The sequence below is a fragment of the Charadrius vociferus genome, unplaced genomic scaffold, assembly GCF_000708025.1.
Source record: "Charadrius vociferus isolate BGI_N301 unplaced genomic scaffold, ASM70802v2 scaffold259, whole genome shotgun sequence".
Classification (NCBI taxonomy): Eukaryota; Metazoa; Chordata; class Aves; order Charadriiformes; family Charadriidae; genus Charadrius; species Charadrius vociferus.
In genome coordinates this window covers 899,931-922,106 of record NW_009661368.1, presented here as the reverse complement: position 1 = coordinate 922,106, position 22,176 = coordinate 899,931, and the positions used below count along the sequence as shown (strand labels likewise).

Below are 22,176 nucleotides of genomic sequence, written 5' to 3'. Positions count from 1 at the left end.
GGTCCTTTGGTGGGGGGAGGCGCCTCCAGGGCCGCAGGGAAGAGGGGGTGTACGGGCAGGGGCCGAACGTGCTTCCCGGGGCGGAGGTGGGGGCTGATGAGGAGCGGGCTCAGAGGGAAGAAAGGCGGCCGGTGCGAGGTGTTGACGGAGCAGAGAGGCTTAGAAGAGCTGGGAAATAACACGTCCGTAAAGCTTACGAAATGTCACAAGTTAGGAAGGCAATAGCCTTATCCACGCTGTGAAACGTACAGTGGTTTGCACTGGTGGCGGCGGGCGCGCAGCCAGGTGTAACTGACCCGGGGTGAAAAGCGCAGCTCTTCCCCGAGGTTAATTAGGGCAACGAAATCACTCTAATCAGAGGAGTCGCCTCTGCTCTGATCCGTTCTGCAGCAGCCGCAAGAGAAAGCGTTGCCAGACGAAAGCCCGAGGGCAGCTGTAGCTTTTCATCTTCCCCAGTCCCGAGGCTCGAACCCAGCGCTGCGGCCATGCGGGGTACTGGCGGGGTTTGTATTGCTGCAGCGTGCTGTGACGCAAGTGCAGCTCGAGACCTGAAACTGTGCCATTGAGTCACATTTCATCGCTACAAGCATAGTCGTACAGCTGTAACTATAGCATGTATCTCTAAGTGTCAGAAAACTACTTTGTATTCTATTCCTTTAGTTTCACGCCTTTCAAGATGACATAGGTAGTGAAACTGGGTTTTCCATTTGCTCATTTAAAAATAATTCTCATTTCAGTGGAAACAATTTTGAAATTATCATCATAGATGATGGAAGCCCGGATGGGACACAGGAAATTGCTGAACAATTGGAAAAGATATATGGATCAGATAAAATAGTGAGTTGTATGTTCATTTTGGGGTTTTGTTTTGTTTTTATTGTATTGGAAAATACTCGAAATCCTTAGAGAATGGGAACGGAGTCCCTGAATTCTGTACTTTCTTTACATCCTTAAGCAAGTTATTTAAGTTTCTGCACACCATTTCATAAAAACGTAAAATTATGATAGTCATGCAGCAGCTTAGCAGCATTGTGAACTAATATGCAGAATCATTAATTACTGCTTGCAAATGTTTTCAATACTTTGTGCATTGCTGTGTGCTATTAAGTAATGAATAGTGGTTGTTAGTGCACTTTGTGCAAACCTGAGGGAGAGATGAGGTTTGGGTAAGATTTAATTTCATTTTAAGTGACTGCAGGAATAGGGAAATCGGAAAGATGAAAGCTAGTCTGGTCTTGTGATTTATTTTTAATCTGTCTAGTTGCATTCCTCAATAACAGGATTATTTTTTTTTCTTATTTAATGTATAACTGTCAATTATATACAACAAGATACTGTGATTTCTTTATAAGCCATTAAAGCCACTGTTTTTTGGGAGTGTTTTTTTTTTTTTTTGCAATAAAAGCTTTTGGAGAACAGTGTAAAAACCCAGCGTTCAGTTTGACAGCTTTGTGCTGTAAGCAGTGTCAGACGCTTTCCTAATCTATTACTGTGCAAGGTTTTAAAAAGTAGTTGTGAATTACATACCATTTATAGAGATTACTTTAAGAACAATGTATATAGGAAGTTTTAGAGTCTATTTCCCCCCTTTTTTTTCTTTTTTTAATACTAGTAATAGAAAAGTTAGTCAACCTTTCCTCACTGCTTAAGGGTTTAATTTTGACGTTTAATCTGTAGACCAGTCCCTGCAGCAGTGTTGAGCCAAGCACGCCTGAGTGGAATTGCATGGAGGCACCACCATCAGCTCACACTGATATTACCGCAGAAGTGTAAATCAGATGTGATTTTTCATTAGGTGAATTGTCATTGTTTCCTGATAATTTTATTTTTTCTTACCTGAAAATCTTTTCTTTGTTTCCTGAGCAAAGTCATTGTTCTGATTTGTGCTCAGGAGTTATCATCCAAGTAACTCCATGGGGCTTCTCACTTACTGCCTTATGCTTACTGAACACGGTATGTAGTTAACTTAATGAAACACCAACATGTTCAAGGAAGTAGATGAGGAATCAAAGTGATTTTTTTAAAATGTTCATATGTAACTATTAAAGATTAAAAAAAAAGAAACCAAAATAACAAATCAGAAGCACTAATGATTACTAACTCTAACGATTCATTACTAACTAATTCCATGTCCTCCTCTGAATTACTTATTACTTATGATCTCTTAGATAATGCATGAAAATTAGCCAAGACTTCAAAGTGAGATAAGTGAGATTTAAAATTTGTTTCTGGAGTATATTTAGATGACTGCTTAAATATCTACCCTCTCCTCCCCAAATGGTGACTTATATCAAAAGCACTTCAGGAAGAGTTGAAAGTTAAATTGCTGTCATGATGATCTAAAAGTTCAATTCCTGTTTTGTTAGTGGTGGTGCCTGGTTCTCCCCCTGCACTTCGTATGGCCCTGCAGGAGATGAGGATACTTGGCACAGGTTGAAAGCTTGGTCCCTCATATCCTGAAAGTTTTATAATATTGCTATATGGTCGTTATTCGTGGGTTTTATCTGTATGCACATAAATATCTTGAAATTTATATTCAGTACAGAACTAAAAGTATGCTAAATCACTTTGGGAAACTTGCAGCTGTATTTCAGACAGTGGAATTTGAGGAAATCCTTTAGTTACTAAGATGGTGCTTTTAATTATTTTTTTTTTCTACTGCAGAACTACTAAGTAAAGCTTGACAGGGGGTTGTTTTTAAATATGACCCGATCAAATACCCATTCAATATAATGTTCTCCTGTATTTTGGCAGATAAATTTTTTATGTTATCTAGATTTCTAAAAATGAAAAGTACATTTTAAAATATCTTCATACCTTGAAAATAACAAATTTTAAGGTGTCGCTAAGATTAATTAAAAACTGTACTTCAAGTAATGTATGCATATTTTAATATATCCTGCAGCTTCTAAGACCCAGACCAAGAAAGTTGGGCCTCGGTAAGTCCTTATTAACTCTGCTTAGTACTAAAAAAAAAAAAAAAATTAAAATAAATTGCTGTATTTTTTTATTCTAGTATATAAAATTTCAGAAAAAAACCACAACAAAGCCCAAAAGCAGAAATATGTTTTCATCAAGTTTTCTGTAAGTGAACAAGCTTAAAACCCACACACATAAAAATCTCAGAGTATTACTTATAACAAGTTCCCCACAACCTCAAACCAGAAAACAGTGGTCACTGCAATTCTGTACAACTGTGTTTTCCTGTTAATATCATGCTGCTTGTCTCCCTCCCATACTGCATTCACTGATTACAGACTGAGGGGTCTAAATTGAGAAAAAATGTAACGTTTTACAAGAGTAACTGCTATATTTGTGTGGAACCTACTGATCCAGAGGGGTCAGTGCTACTTTCTGTGCAACCTACCCATGTGTAGGATGCTTCAAAAATCAGACCATAGTTCGTGCAATCTCCAGAGAAGGCTGGGATGTTTTTCTGACATGTATTTGGACAGAGCTCTTCACAGTTAAGCCCATTTCAGTGTGAATTATGACTCTAATCAAATAAACAAATACGTATCTGATAGATGCCAAGCACTCGGACTACTAAGTATTGTCTCACCTATCAACTGACATGTGAATTTAAGGCTTCGAACATTGTGAAAGTCACTCGTATTGCAGAAATCTCACCAGTCTTGTAACACTGAGATTGATCATTAAAATTTGCATGGAATCATTCAGGACTGCAATTTTATAGCTCTGCCATATTTCACAGAATATGTCAATAAAGTTTGTCATTATTTGCTTTAGAAAAAAAGCAGATACTCTAGGAAGTCATAAATGATATTAAAAGTCATAGTATGGAAACTATCCTAAAATAAAGTGGAGATATTTCCATCTGTTAAGATTCATGTTGTATCCTTATCTCTTCTCACTTATAATAGGAATGGAGAAAATGATAAATGATTTATTGTTAATCAGAATCTGCCTTCCTTGCTAAATGTCTTGGAAACCCCTACTTCCATGTGCTGGTAAAACATTTGAGGTGTCTTGTGTACAGAGTACTGCAGCTAACTAGTTTCTTCAGTCCACTGAACAAAAACAAAATTCTAATTTTGATATTGAATTGCCTATTTAAATCACCTTTCTATACTTTTTTCAACATCTCATTTATCTAAGAAACTCCAAAAAGACTATATTTTTGGTTTTTATTTTCTTTTTTATATCTTTATTTTTATATTTTCTGCCTTTTCATCCTTCGTCCTAATTTAAACAGTATTAAGGATTAAAACTGACTGCATTGAAATTTTTCATGTTCTAGATCTACTAATAATGCACAGTACACAAATCTGTGACACTCCTACTGTGTAACTTTGCAAACAACATGGAAGAGAAAGGAAAGACAGGTTGTTCATTAACCAGGAGTTTAGTTTTCTGTGAGAGTGCCTGCTAAGGACACCGGTTGAGAGTGTTTTCTTTTCGGTTTTATCTGTTTCTTATGAAGTTAACAAAAAGACTCAACAGTAATTTGGATCGGTGAAGAGTACATGCCAGTTCTTAATTTCTGTTGTGCTTCTGTACTCTCCTTGAAAGTAGTGCTGTCTTTGAACGATATGACTCGGATCAGAAATTTGCATTGTTAAGAAAGACTAAGACTTGTTCCAGCTCTTACCAAGATAACTACAACAGTTCATACCGGATAAATAAAACGCAACAAAATCTGAAGTAAGAAAAAAAAGATGCTCTTCAGATTGGGTATCAGAATATAATTCAGTGTGTCAAGGAGAACAACCCAAAATCTATATAGTACTAATAGTAAATCCTGCATCTAGAAAGCAAGTTTTTTTAAATCTCGGTGATTATGTTGCCTGTGTCCTATTTCCAGTTTTCTGTGGCTCATAATTGCCTATGGCGCTTCTGGAAATGTTACTTCAAATAGTGTCCCACTTATCAAGTCAGTTTCTCTGTGCATTTCTAGTGCAGTGGGGTTTGCCAAGGTTTATATTTATGAAATCTAGTGATGAAGTTATAGGGAAAAGGAAAAATACTTTTAATGTTTGACCACTGTGATACATTTTAAAATAAATTTTAGGAGTTTTTAATTCATCTTTTCTAGTATAACTTAGAGATTTTAGAAAATAAGTGAAAACTGTGGCTAGAAGATGGCATGTTAAAATAGCAAGGGCAATTATTTCTGTACTGTTTTCATCAGGCACTGCTTATATTCATGGAATGGAGCATGCCACTGGGAATTTTATTGTTATTATGGATGCTGACCTGTCTCACCATGTAAGTCTGTATTTTATGTGCTGTGTTTTTAATCTGTTACAAATGAAATTTGCCTTTTTTTTTTGCCACCCCTTTTCTGATCTGTTTTCCTTCTATTTCAGCCAAAATTTATTCCAGAGTTTATCAGGTAGGTGCCGATTGTAGCACGAGAGAATGAATTCTGAACATTTATTGTTTTGTTGTAATATTTGAAAGCTTTATATTCTTGTATAGCTGTCTAGCTTTAGTAAGAAAATTGGCAAGGCAAGAATTCAATTAAAAGTGATTGGACCTCATTAGATTTGTCCCCCAAAATCCAGAAAAATAACTCGTTCCTAACTAGAGCAAAGATCCCCAAGTTTAAAGTATCAGAGAGCATGTGTGGCTAAGTACGTTTCTTCCAGAAATGATTGTTCAGTTTTGAAAAGCATATACATAAATGTCATCTTTTAGTCATTTTGTCATGTGTGCATATAGGGATGTTGATTTAAGGACCATGTCCTCAATTATTGGTGAAATAATTTTGTCTTTCTGTCTACCTCTTACCTTCCTCTCCCTGTAACATTTCAGTTTGTGAGAAATGGTGAACAGACATTACGTTGGAGGTTGAGGGCAGCAGTCTGTGTAACTTTCAACTTTCTTGCTAGGTAGTACTGGAGGCCTAAAATTATAGATAAGGTTCTGCAGCAGTCAGGCATAAGTATGGACTAAGGATAGTTACAGACTTTTTTTTTTTCTTCCTTATTATTGGTTTGTGTAATTTAAATATTTAAACCTGTATTTAAAGTAATTCTGCCTTTTATATGAGTGAGAGGCTTTAAAAATGTAAAAGTCAGTCTTAATAAATTAACTATGAAGTTGGCTATGAAATTCTGTGATATAGTTGGTAAAAGATAATCGTAAGATTCCCTGAAATAGCTCTGTATAAGAGCACAATTAACAGGTTTTTAAAGGCATAATGCTTATAGCCACCGTAACTGTTGCTTTCCTCTCTTCTCTACTTATTTGTTCAAAGGATTGTAAAATACAGATTTTTGTACTAAAAGAGTGATTGTTCTTATTTTGGAATTTGTACTACCTTCATATAAATGTTCCTCCTGTTTTTCTGATAAAACCAATTGCTTACAGAAAGCAGAAAGAAGGCAATTTTGATATTGTATCTGGAACAAGATATAAAGGAAATGGAGGAGTATATGGCTGGGATTTGAAAAGAAAATTAATCAGGTTAGTATTTTTCTAGATATTTACACATAAACTTGTTATTTAGAAATAATAATTCCAAGTACTCAACGTGTGTGAGCTGAACTGTCTATAGTCAATAGTACTGGGTACTGCAAAATTATATTAAATAATAGAAGCATGCATGATTTGCAGCTTCTTTCGTTAAAATCCACCAAGAAAGACCGTAATGATACGAGTAGGCTTGAGAAATGGGTTGGAACAGTGGACAAATATGCATGACACCAGTTTGGGACAGTCTGTCAGCTTCATCATCTAAATAATGAGCTGAGGCTATGATACTTTTGTCAAGTTTGAAAGACACATTTAGTTAGCTTTAATAGCTGTAATGGTCCTTTCCCTAAACCACAAATCATTTGCTAAACCCTTCTGTTGACACGCTGATTTGTCATAAGTGAAGAATTATCTGGCATGATCAATGTCAATAAGTCATTACTTAGACCTTACTGGAAAGCAGTTACAGAGGTTTCACCCAAAAGCAAAGAGGGAAACCCTGTCAAGGTTGTATAAGCATATGGAGACTGGCATCTCAGGTTCACGGGGACTTACAGATTTTGAGGAGGTGATCAACAACTTTCTGCGTAGTCTTTCTCTCTTACACCTGATTTAAGAGACATGGGGCAAGTTAATCCTGATTTATATGTTACTGGAAAGCATTAGGAGCACAGGTGGTGTTACCAGTCTGATATGGAGATGGTATCACAGGGACTTTATTTGAATTTCTCCTGGTTTTTAACGGCTGGAATAACTGCTCATCTTTTTGTGAATCTAAATAAAACATATACCCAAAAAAAGGAAGAGCACTAAATGGATGTTACCGAGGAATCGTTTTACATCATACTGGTCAAGACGAAGGACTCGCACATCTTATCAGTGTGTAATATAGCCCTCTGTGACACAGTAATGACTCGCTTTTCAGTCTCACAATGCTTTTCATCAGTGGAGCTTATAATTATGATACTATATAAGCAGCATAAACCAAAACCAAACCTTGATTTTTCTAAATCCAAGTCTCACATTTGTCCAGGAAGCATTTTTATTCTGTGCTTACAGTGAATGTTAGAAGAAAAATGTTGTTTTGACTGTTGTCAAATTTTATTTCTATTGTATTAGTGTGTAGTTGTACTGACAGTTCTACTGAAAAAAAAACAGATAGTAAATCTAATTTCTAAAAATTTTCTCCTTCGTAGAGAAGTTCAATAATCTGCTAATCATCATTTGAAAAACAAAATGTTATGTTTTGATTTCAAGATTCTGTGATTTATTCGTCAAATCTAGCAGTGAAAATGTATTAGAAATATAATTGTTTCATATTAAGCAATAAAAAGTTTCTTTTTTTGCTAGTAGGATGATACTTACTTATTTTCTAGAAATTCTGCTTGATCTTTTGGAATTGTGTACTGAGCAGTTTTGACATTCACGTTTTCTTTTACAGTCGTGGTGCCAATTTTATAACTCAGGTTTTGCTGAGACCAGGTGCATCAGACTTAACAGGGAGTTTCAGGTACTGGTCTGGTTTGCAATTCATAAAGTTTATTTGAAATTAAGAAACTGCTGAACATGGAACTGGAGTAATAACAGACCTTTATTGAGGACTAGGAAATCCGTTTGGAAAGGGCGTAAGAAATAGTAGACTAAATTACAAGAACTGTTGCTCGTATGACTTTGTTAAAGATTTTTTTAAATAGTAATGATATGAATGAGTTAAGATTCCTACACACTGTCTTGATTTCTGAAGTTCAGTATTTGTGCTTCAGGTGCTTCAGGTTTCATTTTCTTTGTAATCATTTACAGGTTATACAGAAAAGAAGTCTTACAGAAACTAATGGAAAAATGTGTTTCCAAAGGATACGTCTTCCAGATGGAGATGATTGTTCGGGCTAGACAGTTAGGATATACTATCGGAGAGGTATAGTAAAAGTTTTGATAAGTACATTGTGCTTTCATTTAAATATAGATACAGATTACTGGGAGCATAGGAAACTTTCTGCACTTCCATGAAGCAGCAAGATTCTCAAATCGATACAAAGAAATTACAGATGTGGAACTCTATTTTTCCAACTTTTCCAGGTGAATACCAAATCTGAAATTCCAGTTACTTATTCCCCTGGCTGATACGCTTCTCAGATCCTTCCTTCTTCCTGTTGCCATTTCTTTAGCTGCATACAATTTTACAAGGTTCTTCAAAAGAGGGAAAGAAGTCAAAATATACCATGAAGCTGCTAGGAACCTTTCTATTTCCTCCTTCATATGGTACAGGCATCTCTACTTAGGTCTTTTCAACTAATTTTGTTTTCTCCAGCAACCTGATTCTATTTCAGATTTATTCTGTTCTCTGTCATTTATTGCCTTGTTATTTTCCAACTTTCCAGCTATTCGCAGCTTTCCATTTCTAAAGTCTCTGTGTTGTCTACAATCATTGAGAGAGAGAAAAAAAAAAAAATAAAAAAAAAATAAAAAAAAGAAAAACCCCCCTCCAAACAATTGTTAGATCCTATATTTCCAGCAGTCTAATTGCTGCCTTTTATATTTTATTAAATCGCTCTTGCTGGTGTCTTTAAAGATGATTCACTGGAATTCTCTCTGCAGCCAAATCTCAGAACCGCTTCTTCATCATCATTTTCATAACTGAATTGTCAGAGAACTCTGCTGGTACTTCTCTCACTAAACCTCACGCATTGCATTTCTCTATCAACATCAGGTAGAGTATTTTCACACAATAAAGCAAGCTCTTCCACCTTTCCTGCTTCTGGAGCAACACATCTATCCTGTCTGTAGGTGGGGTTTGACCGTAATTTCTTTGGTCTTCACATCCAGCTGCATTCACATATTGGTCTCTAATATTACTGAATTAAATCCTCACCTGTCTATACATCCAGACACTGAAACCTAGGGTGAGATGAGGTTTTACTTACTACACATTTTACCCATGGTAAAATGCCTTTTTTTTTTCTTTTTTTTAAGCCAGAGAAGTGTAATCTTGTGTTGCTTATATGTCTTGAGGCTGCTGCTGCAAAGACCTTTTTTCTGTCTGTCATTTGATCCCACCACTCATGTCTTTACATGCCTCTACTGGTTGTATAGCATCCAATATAAGACATTTCTCTTCCAGTTCAAAGCCTGACGGACAGTCTTCCCTAGGCCTGATGTCTCCCAGTCAGTGTTGAGACGTCTGTTTTGTGATGGGTGGGTTAGCCCATCCTCCACAACTCACCTGTCACATTCTGAAGTAAACATAATCTTCCCTCCTCCTTTGGTTTCTGACATGTGGGAAGAGTTTTCTCTAACATCTGAGAAGTTGCTTCATTATTCTGCTTCAGCCTCATCTTTAAGATTTCCGTTGTGCTATCTGGAACAAACCTGAGAGTGTTCAGATTGCTGATATTCACCTATAAATAAGACTATTGTATTTTTACTGTTCTGTGTATCATCTCTATATTTTTAACTTCCTGGGGCAGGACAATTTTCCATTACGTTTCAAGTACATTAATACAGTATTTCCTGATCAATACTGATGATCTTTATAATTATCCAAATAGTAATACTGAAATTTCAGAGGAGGTGACACTTGTATGTCTAATTCCTGGTTTGTGGGTGTTGTGACACTACAGGCAGAATAGGAGCTTTTATGCAGTTGTAAAATATAGATGCAGTTGTGAGGGTAAAATATTTCTTAAGCAAAGTTGAAAATGAAGATTGAAACCTGCCAGTCTAAAAGGAACAAATGGAGGATGAGATGAACCAACACGAGCTATACCTGAGTAGTCTTTGTATGCACCTGTTTCATTTGGCTGTACTACTTTACCATATGTGAAATGCGCGTGGAATATACCCTTTTGAAATGCTTCCTTTAAGACTAATGATAGAACTTCTCATGCAAGAAGGGCAAAGTCCAGCAACAACACAGGTGGTTAATTCTTATACTGAAGGGAAAGACCGGATATGTTTTATTAGATGAGACATTGGTCAGGAAATGTCAATTCTGACATCCTGCACTGACTCCGTATTCAGCGATTTCTGTCCATAACCTGTAGATCAGCTGTCTGTCGTTGCCAGGATGCTTGGTGGGATCATCAAAGGGACCCTTCTGAGAAATCCAGGGTCATTGTTGAGTCGATCTGCAATGCCTTTTTAGCTGTCTTCCTTACCATCTTCTTGCCCTGGGTTCTCTTCTACTGTCGACCAATCTGCTAGAATTGTGAGAAATCCTCAGTCCTGGCACAGATGTGAGGGTGTGGTCATTTTTTGTGTTCCACTTGCCAGATGATTTCTGGTTGAAACTGCCAGCAGAATGCTAAGCCCATTTTTTTAATGACTTTTGCAGATGCAATTCTTTAGCCCCTGAAGTATTTCAATTTTGCACACAAACATATATGGAAATTCTTGAATATTCTAATACAGTGTTGGCAGAATGTCCTGTCATACGTCATTTGTACGTGGTCAAATTACAGAAAAGCACTATGTTCCTACTATTTTATGAGTAGTGAGTTGATCTGGACAGTATGATCACTTAAGTAAGGAAACTAAAATTAGTGTGTTAAATGCCCTTTAATCTTCTATATAATCTATAAAACAGTTAAACACAAAGACCAGTATTGCTTGTAAAATATGCACTGACTGCCATATTCAGATGTCATCTTCTAGCCAGTGGTGAGGTTGAGCAGGATGCTGTTTCATGGTGGCAGGAGATTTTTGCCTTCCTGAGGCATTGACTCAAAGGTATTGTTTAGCTAACAAGGAAAGTGGTGAAGCTTCATTTTAAGCCCCCAGGCTTTTAGTGCACTTAAGCTATTAAGTTTGTTCTGACTGGTGTATCATCCAGCCACTGAGTAATGTCTTTGGATCATCTTTAAAGGTGATAAACCAAATAATTTCATGCTCCCCAGCTATGGGGCATCATTAAAGCTACTGGTAAGAAGAACTGACACAGTGTCAGCTAATCTGGTGCTTGCCTTCTTCCCGTGTCTAAACCTGCTGTAGTTCAAAGGCTATTCTTTTGTTTACAGCATATCTGATTATTTAGGTTTTGAATCTTAAAAATAGTTTTGCTTGTTTCAACAGGTTCCCATTTCATTTGTGGACCGTGTCTATGGAGAATCTAAGCTGGGAGGCAATGAAATAGTCTCCTTCTTAAAGGGACTCCTGACCTTGTTTGCAACTACATGATAGTTTTTTCCTAAATGAACTTTTTTTAGAAAAACACTCTGACATCTGTGTGGTTCTTAATATATAATAGCAGAAGTTTGATAATTGGTGTGGTGACCAGAAGACCTGCTATAAACTAACAATTAAACAAACCACCAATAATAAACTAAATATATTGTATCCCAGAATGTTCCTTTCAAAATAAATGAACTGTATGTGAAACTAAAAACTAATGCGCTATTCTATTTTTGTAAAAATAATGAAGTCTTAATAAAGAACAAAAAGCTAAATGATCTTTTGCATTTAGAAATTAATCATAGTTCAGCACAATCTAAAGATTTTGAAATAAAGACAAGCAAGGACATAAAAAAATTACAGAATTTATCTTATCTTTGTTCTTTGGTTTGCAGATAGTATTTTAAATATATACCAATGAGTTCCTTTTCTTTCCTCAGCACATATATACATGTGTCTTAAAGCTGATACATGGAACAGTTTCTACAGAACTGATAACAGCTTGTGTAGTTTAAGAGGAAATACAGATGAGTGTGGTGATTTGTTCTTTGCAAAATTGTTCCGAGACTGGAAAGAAGGAATATTCTTTGGATAAGAAAAAGAATTGTATGTATGGAATAATTTTGTATACTGTGTTTGTCCAGAAGCAGATGATTCCCTTTTCCTATTTTCTTTAGAAACGAAACATTTTTAGAATCTGTAAAACAGGAGTATGACTTCTCACCCAACTTCAGGGTGAGAGAAGACCCCATTCACCTCACTGAGGGCATTTAAGAAATTTTCCTTATGTCAAATAACAATTTGCGATGTAAAATGTGTGTTTGTTCCAGATCCTGATGAACAACATACAGAGTAATACTGTTGTTTGTTTCATGGTTTGATATAGCCAGAACTCAGAAATGATGAAGCCCTTGTAATCAAATATGTACTTGGGGGGAGAGAGGAAAAAGTAATCAGGAGGATGAAATTATTCTGATAATGTATATATGAAAAATATGACCTTGGAGGGGGGGTAGTTCTGTGGATACCTGTATCGGAAAATGAATGGTAGGAGACGAGAAGCAACAAATGTCTGAACAATTATGCCTATTTGGCTTGTGTTTGTCTGCATTCCATTAGTACACTAGATGCAGTTCTTAATAGGAAAAAAAATTAGAAAATCTGTAAATAAATGAAAATTCATCTTTCAGCTAGTTATCACAGGGATGAAAATAATTAAATAGAACTTCAAAACAAAAGCTTATTTTCTAGTGGACTGCTTTAGAGGTATTCCTTTGTTCTTTAGTGAAGTTGCACAGATTCTGATATTTTTCTCCTTTTCTGACTATTCAGAGCAAATGTTTCATATTTAATTTGCTTTAAAATAATAAAAAAATGTAGCTGTAGGTTTTGAATCTACATATAACTGGATTACAGTGAATTTACTGTACATTTTGTGACATTTCCCTGTACTTTTCCAGCAAATTATATATAATTTAATTTGGTGCAGGCTAATCAGATCTAATAATATATGCAGAAATAAATGTCTTGGTCTAAAGGGCCACTGAAATCTCCAGTGAATAGGTTTCATCTAATTATGTTTCATTTGGAGGTTTCATGGCTAAAATCAACATCTTAAGTGGAAAATAGGTACAAAGTTTTTAATGACCAAATAGTGAATTTTTAGATGTTTCTTCACATTTACATACACTACCAAAAACCATTTGCTACAATACAAATTGAGCGTCAACAAGGTGCTATTTTCTCACGCTTTCATGTAATGATATACAACTAAAGTCCATTATACTAGTTATTCACAATCTAATTGTTTTGCATTAGAGTTTCTCTTTTAGAATGCGCACACCTACTTTTTAAGTATTAAAATTACCTGGTAAATTTCCTTCCTTCATCTATTCATGAGATCGTGTTTGCAGGAAGGTGCTTTTACATAAAAATTACAATCATAATACATGCTATATTTTGTGTGCTGCGGTCTGTGAAAGTTTAAAACGTGACTGGGCTATTTTCAGGTTTTGGATAAATAGGTAATATTTCTTATTATGCTTAAAGGTAATTGTATTTAAGTTATCAAGAAAGAAGTGCTATAAAGAAAGAAAACCAAGTGCATCATGACACAAGTAGACACTACAGTACTACTTGAAACAAGAAAAGGTCACAAGAGTGAAACTGATTTCAACAGCCTGCACCAAGCTACTTGTGGAAAGCACTACTGAAAGGAACTAACACGTGGAGCCAGTGGAAAGAAGCAAAATTAAGAACATTCAGGCTTTCCCTGAGTTAGTGGGTAATATACAAACACATGTATTTCACATTATATACCATGAAAACCATCTGTTTTTTTCTTTTCCTAGTAAAAAGACTGTCTATTTCTTCAAAAAATGGGACTCGGTGAATGTTGAACGCACTTTCAAAAGTTGCCTTACAGTAAGTTTTAAAAGGCTGAACTTCAGAAGAGGTAACTGCTGTTTGCGCATTTGACACTCCATGCACTTGCAGAGGGGAGAATCATAAAACAGTATGCTGTTAACGTTGAGAATCGTTGCCCAGAAGTGGCCTAAGTCAACTCTCCCTTCATCCTTTCCCACATCTCAGCCTGCAGAACTTTCTTTCCAATGAGTTTCTCCACTGAGGTGACTAAAAACATCTGCTTCTAAAGTATTGCCTGTCCTTGAGCACTTAGATCGGGCACTGTAGAGCCTCATCGGTACTCACACAGCATTCTGTACGTAGGAAAACATTGCAAAAACAAGCTCTAAGACTGTGTTCTGTTGCTGACCTTTTCTCATGCATGCACTGCTGTGAGAGTTCATGAAAAATAAATACTGTCATACTGTAACCAGTGTTCAGAGCTCTAACACTGGTCCTTCTTTAATAAAGGTAGTATCTTTTTAGCAAATAATGCCGTGAAAAAGCCATCACTTAGTCCTACTTAAACTTCTAACAGAAACTCTGAGTTACTTGAATCTGTTCTCAGCTTCTTTTATTCAAGCCTCTTTGTTTTGGAGGATCACCTATGCAAATTCTTAATGTAACCCCCAAAAAATTTAGAAGTATATACTGTAGGGGAAGAATGGCTTATAACGTACGAAGGAAATTATGCAGGAATGGCCAAAGTATCTCTTACAGAGATGATGCAGAATGAAAGCAAGTAAGAAACACAGCTAGAATGATCTTTGCCCAAATACACCAACTGTCAGCGACACAGGGTCTCTTGGAGCCAGAGGTCAAGATGGTCTGGACCTTTTAATGGTTCCTTGTGTTTTCGAAGGATTTGATTGCTTTTTGAATCCATTTAATGTTTTGGCTTCTACAGCAATGAACGATTTTTAATACATGTATTTTGTCAATTACTTTCTTTTGTTTATTTTAAACTTATTGCCTAATAAGTTCAGATGTTCTCAATCAGTAAATTGAGAGCAGCCCTGAGGAGAAGGACTTGGGGGTGTTGGGTGATGAGAAGCTCAACATGAGCTGGCAATGTGCACTCACGGCCCAGAAAGCCAACTGCATCCTGGGCTGCATCAAAAGCAGCGTGGCCAGCAGGGTGAGGGAGGGGATGCTGCCCCTCTACTCCACTCTCGTGAGACCCCACCTGGAGTGCTGCGTCCAGCTCTGGGACCCCCTGGAAAGAAAGACGATGACCTGCTCGAGCAGTTCCAGAGGAGAGCCATGAAGATGATCAGAGGGCTGGAGCACCTCTCCTGTGAAGACAGGCTGAGAGAGTTGGGGTTGTTCAGCCTGGAGAAGAAAAGGCACCAGGGAGACCTTATAGGCCCTTCCAGTACCTAAAGGGGACCTACAGGAAAGAAGGGGAGGGACTCTTTATCAGGGAGTGAAATGATAGGACGAGGGGTAATGGTTTTTAACTGAAAGAGGGGAACTTTAGGTTAGATATTAGGAAGAAATTCTTTCCTGTGAGGGTGGTGAGCCCCTGGCCCAGGTTGCCCAGAGAAGCTGTGGCTGCCCCATCCCTGGAGGTGCTCAAGGCCAGGTTGGACGTGGCTTGGAGCAACCTGGTCTAGTGGGAGGTGTCCCTGCCCATGGCAGGGGGGTTGGAACCCTTAAGGTCCCTTCCAACCCAAACCATTCTACGATTCTAGTATTCTACGTTCCCTATTTTTTGTTTCCCATTTGCCTTTTCCTATTATTTTATAGACCCTGCTCATCCCCTCATCATACTCATGTATGTCTTAATTTCCTCAGACAAGAAGCCACACCACACATTGCTATTCTCAAAATGTTAGTAGCAGACTACCATAGAACAGTTCTATTATAATCTTTAGAGATCAGGTGCCTAGAACTGCATACAATGTCTTAAATATTCATGTACTAGGGATTTATATAGCGGCATTTTAGTTCTCAGTTCCTTTCTTAATGCCGTTGCAATACTCTACATGCCTTGTTTTGGCCACCACAAAACACTGACTTGACATTTACGGAGAATTTTTCATTTTATGTCCCTGGTTTTACAGTCCTACATAAATCAGCTTTTCTTAATTGCATCCATATTCATTTCCTATGAAGGCACAAATACTCTGCTAATGTACTTTATTATACTTTCTTAGGAATCTGTGTCTGCAAGCACTCAATCATTTGGCAAGAACAGGAGTTTTAATTCCTTCCTGGCTTACGTTGGTATATATCGTGGATATATTTGGTTGGCCACGTTTAATGAAGAGGGAGAGGAAGGTAACTCCCATTTTGCACCAGTAATACTCACTTTCCCTGATTACCTCCACTGGCAGACAGGCGAGGCTCTGGGAAGATCTCTCGTTCTGTTACTGTGGGCTAGAGATTCAGTGTGATGTGTGAACCCTCGCACGGCAGGCTCGGTTGTTCAAATCCCGAACAGCCAAAGCTGTGCTACACTTCCAGCACACAGTCCCAACAGACTTCAAGTTAAAGAAGACTGGCTTGACCCAAGCTACGCATGGCATATCATTAGGATTATCCCTGACCTAAGTTTGGTGCTTGCACTCTGATTTGAGAGTACTTGTGAACGTGCGTCCCCGGTCAGAGCTCTCTGAGTGACTTAAGCAGCCCTGTATTAGCACGAAGCTTTTTATCAGACAATCTGGAGCCCCAGCTGTGAGATGAAACACGTAACTGGGAGCTGCTCAAATTGATAGCAACTCTTGTCCAACGACTTAGCACCTGATCAGCTATAGACACGGCAGCTGTGGTCTCCTCACGCCCGAGACCCTCAACAGCCCTGCCTTGGGGATATGCAGTACTGGTTCCTACCCCGAGGTATGGATTTTGTCACTCTTAGTCATATGAAGATTTTGGTATGTAATTCACAAGATCGAGCGCTTTAATTGATCGCTCTGGACTTGATGATCTTGAAGGTCTTTTCCAGCCATAATGATTCTATGACTCTCTGACCTAGATCATCATGATTCTGAAGCTGGGACAACCACGTCAGACAACCAAGGCCTGGTTAACATATCCAACCGAATGTGAAACCAGTATCAAAATGAAATCCCTGTCTTATCTGGTTTGGGTCTTGTGGGTAAGGTTTTGTCTGATCTGAGGTTGGAGGGAGTTGGCTTCAGTTTTGGTTTGTTGGTTTTGGGTTTTTTTAAAGCTGAGGCTTTAATCTGAACCTGCAATACAGATGTACCCAGTTGCCAATATAAGCACTATAATAAAACATATTTTCCAGTGGACTGTGTAGAAAGCCAACTGCGAGGTTGCACAACCTTCTGCGTATCAACAGTAAAAAATAACGATGACTAATCAATACTATTTATTTAAGGGTCTATCAAGATGCCAAGTATAAGCATGGACTGAAATCTTGGCACAAATGAATGACATGACAGATTGCCCACTGAGTTCAATACACTGGTGACTTCAGCAACAGATTTTCAACAGTTAGCATTCCAGAGTTTTGTCCAGAGACAAATTGTAACGTTAGGGTCAGTATGACCAGGGTATACGCAGTCAAGAGGATTGCTTATCCAATTTTATCATTGTTTTACGACGTACTAGCCCCAAAGCGCCACGCTATAGGAGACATGAATAAAAAAGGTAATCACAGAACTTCAGTAAAGCACAGAAACTTTTTGAGCATCATTTCCTCCTCAGTTCCTGCCACATTTTACCCTCTTTCTTTAGGCACAGTGGCCACTTATAACTTCTTATAGATTGTTGTTGTTACTGCTCAGGGGAAAATATATCGGGACTGGAGAGAAGTTTTAATCCAAAATTAGATCTGAAAATTCAGCCCTTGAGAGAGGGATTTCAACAAAGCAGCAGTGGGCAGAGATAATAAAATGGAAAGTTATCCCCGCAAGGTTAGTTGCACTGACTGGTCAACAGAAATTGGTACAATGATGCATCATAACAAAAAAACTCAAAACAAACTTGTGTTTGGCTCACAAACTTCTTTCCTGTTTTGACTTTCTGCAACCATCTCCCACCCCCAGGAGGTGAACCTAGACAAAGCCACAGCTGAGAACTTGATGTTTCCTGGGAAGCTGAGGATGGTTATCCAGCTCCTAAAACGCTGTGCTCTCAGGAAGAGGAAAATCTGAGCACTAAATGATACTTCGACTTTTATTCCAGAACAGGAAAGATATTGACTGAGCTCCTACAGTCACTGCTTGAGAATGCTTTGGGGTCTTCTGTCCCACTACTTCTGTGCAACTACTGGGGGGATACCCAGGAAGAAAATAACCAGATTTACTTACTACATGCTGAATTTCATGTCGTGACTACAATGTGTTTGGAGAGCTCTCGTTTCTAGTCCAGTTTTCCATTCTGCTTGCTCTTGTAAAGAAGGCATGTGGCAGTACTTTTGATGGGTGGATCCTGTCAAAATAATTATATTACTTATTGTACAGTGCATGGGCAGTAAAAAAGACAAACTGCTTGAAAGTGATAAATTCTTGAAATACTTAAGCTAGGTGATTTTTTCAATTTAATCAACGTCTTTCATTAAGTAAATCCTATATGAATGCAGTGTTTCTGAAAGCATTGGCAACATGTAAGACATCAATCCTATATCCACAGAACAAATGTAGTTTGTCATGGCAGTAAAGCATCACCTCCAAAGGACATGACACCGGACTGACCACCTTCCACGTGAATTTTCCCTGTTGCTTATGACAGATAAATTTCTTCTTGGTCTGACTAAGGGATCAACCTTTCCTTTCAAGTTATCCCAACCAACTAAGCAAACCTATCTGAAGCAGCTCTAATCGCAGTCCTCCTCAATGTAAGTATCTTCTTAAAAAACACGGAGAAAAGAAGGATAGTTCTTCCCTACTTTCATCTTGATACAGACTAAATTTGGTTCCTTCCTGGCGACTTTTCCCAAAGTCATCTTCATGGAAGAAAGTTGGGGAATGCTGACAGATGATGAAGTGTCTAAACAACATAGGCGCCAGATGGCTTAACGGGTGTCAAAGACCACTGAGACCAGTGATCTCAATGCTGCTGAGGACTAACTTCCTTGTATTTATTATATAACTAATTATGTTAGGTGTTTAAACCCATTGATAGTTGTCTTAAGTATTTTGCATTTGAATAAAACCCAAACATAGTACCGCTGCTAAACTAGTACAATTACGAATGTGGGCACAATTTTCACCTGAATCAGTAGCACAACACATGTTCAATTATACCTATTCAACTCGGGAATGCTAATTGTCTCCTCTTTGCTGTTTAGTGTTTAGTCTCTTACAATGCTATGATTTTACTGATTTTTCTAGTGGCCATGGTCTATTGTGAGAAATAATACCCACTTCTGTACTATAAAAAGTATATTAAGACTATTATCATCAACTTTTGTTTCATTTTGTTCGCCTCGCTCTGTACACACAGGAGAAAAATGGGCTCAAGACTCCTTTTTTCCTTCTTTCCCACTGCTTGAATTTTACCTTTAGAATCAATCTTTTCATACAAACGTCATTTTATTCTCATCTTTCTTTTCTAACTCGCTGTTGACAATGGTGCAAACAATCACAAAAATTCTCACTGAACTAAATGAGAACCAGATCCTGTCCATCACTTGAGGACTGCTTTCTACGTACACCGTCTCATCCTCCCCCCACCCCGTTTTTTCAGCCCTGTCATTGCCGACTTTACCTCAAAGCAGGCAACGGCTCACATTTGCTCAAACTTCTGCTGCTACATTACCTTTCCCTCCTGTTGTTCTCTCCCTTGCCTTAAAAAATTTTGCCTGTATCACCCATCTTGTGTGCTGAGCGGGTATTTCTGCCTTCTGATGCTGTTCTTTCTATCCATACCTAATTTCATTCCCTCTCACACCAATTTCCAGTTTCTGAACTCTTCACAAATTGTTTTTCATACCCTTTTGGCCCTAATTCTGGACCGGGTACCACCATCGTGGCTGGAAACGCTGTTTCCAGCTGGAAATTCCTTGATATTGTTGATATCGAGGAAGTGGTTAGAGGAGTGTCTATCTCCAGCTGCTCTGGCTGCCAGCCCAGCCTGGAGGCTTCTTCTGAGAACTATCAAGAAACTACAGCAAGATACAAAATTACACTGATACTTCTACACACACCCAGCATGCAGGAGATGGAAAGATGTCCCAGCACCTACTCAGTTCTCCTGCCTGGACTGCAACTATTCCTGCTTGTGCTACTGCATTCCTTGCACACGTCTTTGTGTTGTGTTCATTCCCTTCAGTACATATCAAATGCAATTTCTATTTCCAATTGCATTATCGTGTTCCATTAAACTCAGTTCCTCTAACCTTCAGACACTTTTTACTGTCTTCTCAAATTCAACCCTTAGGTGAGAAGGTCTATGGGTTGGGAATTTGTTTTTCTGGTGCTGTTGTATTTTTACACTTTTTTTTTTTCTGTTGCTGTTGTCTTTTCTTAGGAATTTCTTTTCTATGTGTAATAAATCCATGCTAGAGCCCTAAATTATGGCAGTGACAGATGCAGCGGGTTAAATGGGACAATCCTCTCCAACCCTGCCCATCTCCCAGGCATAACCGAATGACCCAGGAATGTCTCGCAGCCTCAAACCCAAATCAGCGCTTGCTAACTTCCATTTCTCTTTTCTGTTACTGCAATTCATTGTCTCAGTTCAGTCTTCTCCTGTACAACCAAAAGCACGGTGTGGATGGACAGCTCAGGTGAGGCAAATGCAGTACTCGTCATTCTTCACTCCAAACCTTTTAGAATTATTGTCACGGTTTGTTGTCTTCTTTCAGAAAGAAGGAAAATGTGTAACAAAACTCTATTAAGTGTGCTGCAAACATTTCTTCCTTTCTTCTAAAATTTTAAGCAGAAGTCTGACCAGCAAGAGACCAGTTAGGTAAGTAGAAGTGTGTTATGATGCGATGGCTGAAAAGTGGTCAGCGCTAAAGCGTAAATAAAAAACTCTTGAAATAGGAAAGTCCTAAAGTTTGTTTGGGGTCAACAGCAACTGAACTGGCTTAAGTGGCCATGAAGTTAGTCGATAGCTTCCGAATATGGTACTGCTGTAACCGTGTTTCAGAAAGGTCTTCCAACACACTTTCTTTATTCCACTGTCAAAGAAACAACACCTACTCTTGGAAGGCAAAGTGAAGCTATTATAGAAACATCAAACCAGCCTTCTTTGCTTTCCTTAGTTGAGACATACTTCATGTATGAACATCACAGAGAAACTTCGAAGTACCTCAGTTCTAGAAACCCTTTTAACGCTAAAGCACAAGCTTTGGTTTTGCAGGCAAGTTCTGCGTATTTCCATTCTGTTGTAACAGAGAGACTCTCTCCGTGACTCACTGGTTCTGATGACCACTAACATGAAGACACCACAGAAGTACCTGGTGAAATAAAGGTGTGTTTTTTTCTAAACTCTGCCAAACTAGAAAGTCTTAAAGCAAGCTAACAATAAAATGTCACCAAATTCTTCACAAAAGCTGTTCATGTGTATTGTGATAAGCAGAGTGGTGTACGCATTCGCAGGGTATCAGTCACTTGAAAACGCTGGAGATCCTTGAGTTTCATGAAGTCCAAGTAATTTATGACAACTTTTCTATGCTTTTATACTTGATTCAAAACCACGACTTTTCTTTCTAGTACCGTAAGGCTTAACTACAATAGGCGTCACTCCGAGCCAGAAGGGTTTCCAATGCTGAGGATGGAAGGAATTACGCTTTACCTCATCCTTCAAGTGCTTGTGTATTTTTGAAGTAACAAAAGCCACCATTCCCTTTCACTTGTAGACTTTTTCTTTTTTACGGTGCTGTAAAACTGGGCCCCGTTTGCTGAAGAGATCTTGAGCATCTTTGTCTTCACCCAGAAGGAAGAATGGCACGTGGAGTCTTGTGACAGCAGAGCTCTGCCTGCTCCGAACGGCACCTGTATGGTCGGCGATGTGTCTGGGCCACCACGTACGCACGAAGCTCACCCAAAACGTGACACCCCCCCACCTTTGGGTGCGCGCCTTTGGTAAATTAAGCTGAAATATGACAAATTCAGCTCCCGGAGCGCAGCAGTGCGTAAGTCGGACACGTCGGCTGTCACCTCACCACGTTTCCTGACCAACCTCGGTACCGGGACGAAGGATTTCGCAGCGCCTGACCCTCATGGCGCGCCCACAACA

The 22,176-nt window shown here is 38.3% G+C and overlaps 2 protein-coding genes across 2 annotated transcripts in view; one reads left to right on the top strand and one right to left on the bottom strand.

The window, feature by feature from the left end:
• The window catches only part of MOCS3 (molybdenum cofactor synthesis 3), a 2,202-nt gene extending 1,715 nt beyond the window's left edge, over positions 1-487 (bottom strand). Inside the window, exon 1 of the mRNA XM_009893490.1 lies at positions 350-487. Within this exon, the coding sequence (XP_009891792.1) occupies positions 350-487 (138 nt within the window). The remainder of the gene's footprint in view (positions 1-349) is intronic.
• Positions 486-11,931, top strand: DPM1 (dolichyl-phosphate mannosyltransferase polypeptide 1, catalytic subunit). The gene is made up of 9 exons (XM_009893489.1): positions 486-556; positions 738-837; positions 2,906-2,939; positions 5,153-5,229; positions 5,331-5,356; positions 6,337-6,432; positions 7,883-7,951; positions 8,242-8,356; positions 11,509-11,931. Exons 1-9 carry the CDS (start codon positions 486-488, stop codon positions 11,611-11,613), a joined length of 693 nt encoding a protein of 230 aa, XP_009891791.1. The 3' UTR covers positions 11,614-11,931.
• The last annotated feature ends 10,245 nt before the right edge of the window (positions 11,932-22,176 follow it).